The sequence below is a fragment of the Triticum aestivum genome, chromosome 2D (genome assembly GCF_018294505.1).
Source record: "Triticum aestivum cultivar Chinese Spring chromosome 2D, IWGSC CS RefSeq v2.1, whole genome shotgun sequence".
NCBI classification, from domain to species: Eukaryota; Viridiplantae; Streptophyta; class Magnoliopsida; order Poales; family Poaceae; genus Triticum; species Triticum aestivum.
Window position 1 is genome coordinate 550,334,016 of NC_057799.1, and position 1,558 is coordinate 550,335,573.

General features: G+C 40.2%; 1 protein-coding gene across 1 annotated transcript; it reads right to left on the reverse strand.

Moving 5' to 3' along the window:
* Window positions 1-239: 239 nt before the first annotated feature.
* Window positions 240-862, reverse strand: LOC123049924 (putative lipid-transfer protein DIR1). Its single transcript, XM_044472774.1, has one exon. The coding sequence runs from the start codon at window positions 795-797 to the stop codon at window positions 480-482; it is 318 nt and encodes a 105-aa protein (XP_044328709.1). The 5' UTR covers window positions 798-862; the 3' UTR covers window positions 240-479.
* Window positions 863-1,558: the final 696 nt, after the last annotated feature.

The following is a 1,558-nucleotide window of genomic DNA, read 5'->3' on the forward strand; positions in this document are numbered from 1 at the left end:
GTCCATTGGATACTATAAGACGTTCATGTTTTCTAAAGATAAACATTGGCTGCATTTTCTTTTATCATACATAGGTGCAAAATCACAAACTCTATATAGAAAACTAGTTGCACAAACGGACAATCTTCTTGATAGTTGAGTATCGATTTATTTATGAGTGACCAATAGGGAAAAATTGTGATCGTCATTTACATGTTCACTAGAAAACGTGCAACTTTTTGACACGAACGACACCACTATAAGATATTAAATTCATGGGAATAACATGCAAGGCACGCCTGCCATCCTTACACTTCCAGTATAACACGCATATACTATTTTATCAAGAGCTTAATGACTTTGAAATCACACAATAACAATAAGACCGAGTAGCACAATGCTTTTTCAAGTGCTCCTCCACTTATTTAGCCATATATAAAGTGTCGACGCAGACGTAAAGCAACCGACTCCTAGATACTTATGGGTAGTACATCTGATCATCACGAGCAGTTGTTGGGCATGGTGAGACCGCACTTGCCGGGCAGCGCCATGGCGCGCTTTGCGTCGATGTGGTACTTTCTCAGCCATATGCTGGCGATGCCTTTGTACCGGCAGATGCATGATAGGTTGGCCTTCCCAAGCGCAACACAACACTCAGCCGACGGACTGTCTGTCGGGTTATTCACTGCCGCCGCGGGCTGGCAAAGCTTGAATTCATCATTCGACATGCCGCAAACGCCATGAACACCTTCTAGTGCGGCGAGGGACACCGACATGACACGCAACAATGCTGCAGCTAATGCATGTGCCTTAGCCATGACTGCTGGTACTGTTATTATGTTATCTAGTGGATTGCTAGAGGAGATTTTGGTCTTAGCTAGGTTTTGATTTGGAAATGTGTGAGATGAATGTTTGGTGTATGGCTCTATTTATAGGGGCAGGCCTCTGTGTTCATGAAGTGTGTATTTTGCATCAGGGAAGAAATTAGGCGCTCAAGTGCTGCTCACATGTAGAAGCACTACTGTCTTATCATGCAAACAAAAATCTGCACTTGAACTCACTGTTGAGCGATAACGACTACCATAGTTGGCAAAAAGATATGTAATGAATTCAAACTATTGATTTCAACACCAAGAGTATGCTGCAAATTAAGACCAGTTCTTCGCAATGATAGAAAGTGATTTTTCGATTTGCCCACCCACAAGCTTTTGGCGTGCCTTTAAAAGAATTTTACAAAAGAGAAACGGCTCATGATAACATTTGAAAATTGAATCTTTTTAACTGACCAACGATTAAGGCAAGCACTGAAATCTCTATGGTATATGCTCCGCTGCTGAATTAGACGAGTGACTTCATTAGCGCTAACCACTAAGCAAGTGTTTTGTCTGTGTTCACATTTATTTTGTTTTCGAAAAGAGGTTGATATATGTTGATAGTCAATGAAAAAAGATGGCCTATAACAAAGAAACAACAATCTTGGCTTATCATTTCATTTTTATTTACTCCGCATATTAGTTTTGACCTAAGTCAAACTCTATCAAATTTGACCAAGATTATAGAAAACAATATAGACTTTTAG

Bases quoted from the DNA above. Each gene is read 5' to 3' on its own strand.
- LOC123049924 (XM_044472774.1), bottom strand. From the start codon at position 797: ATGGCTAAGGCACATGCATTAGCTGCAGCATTGTTGCGTGTCATGTCG.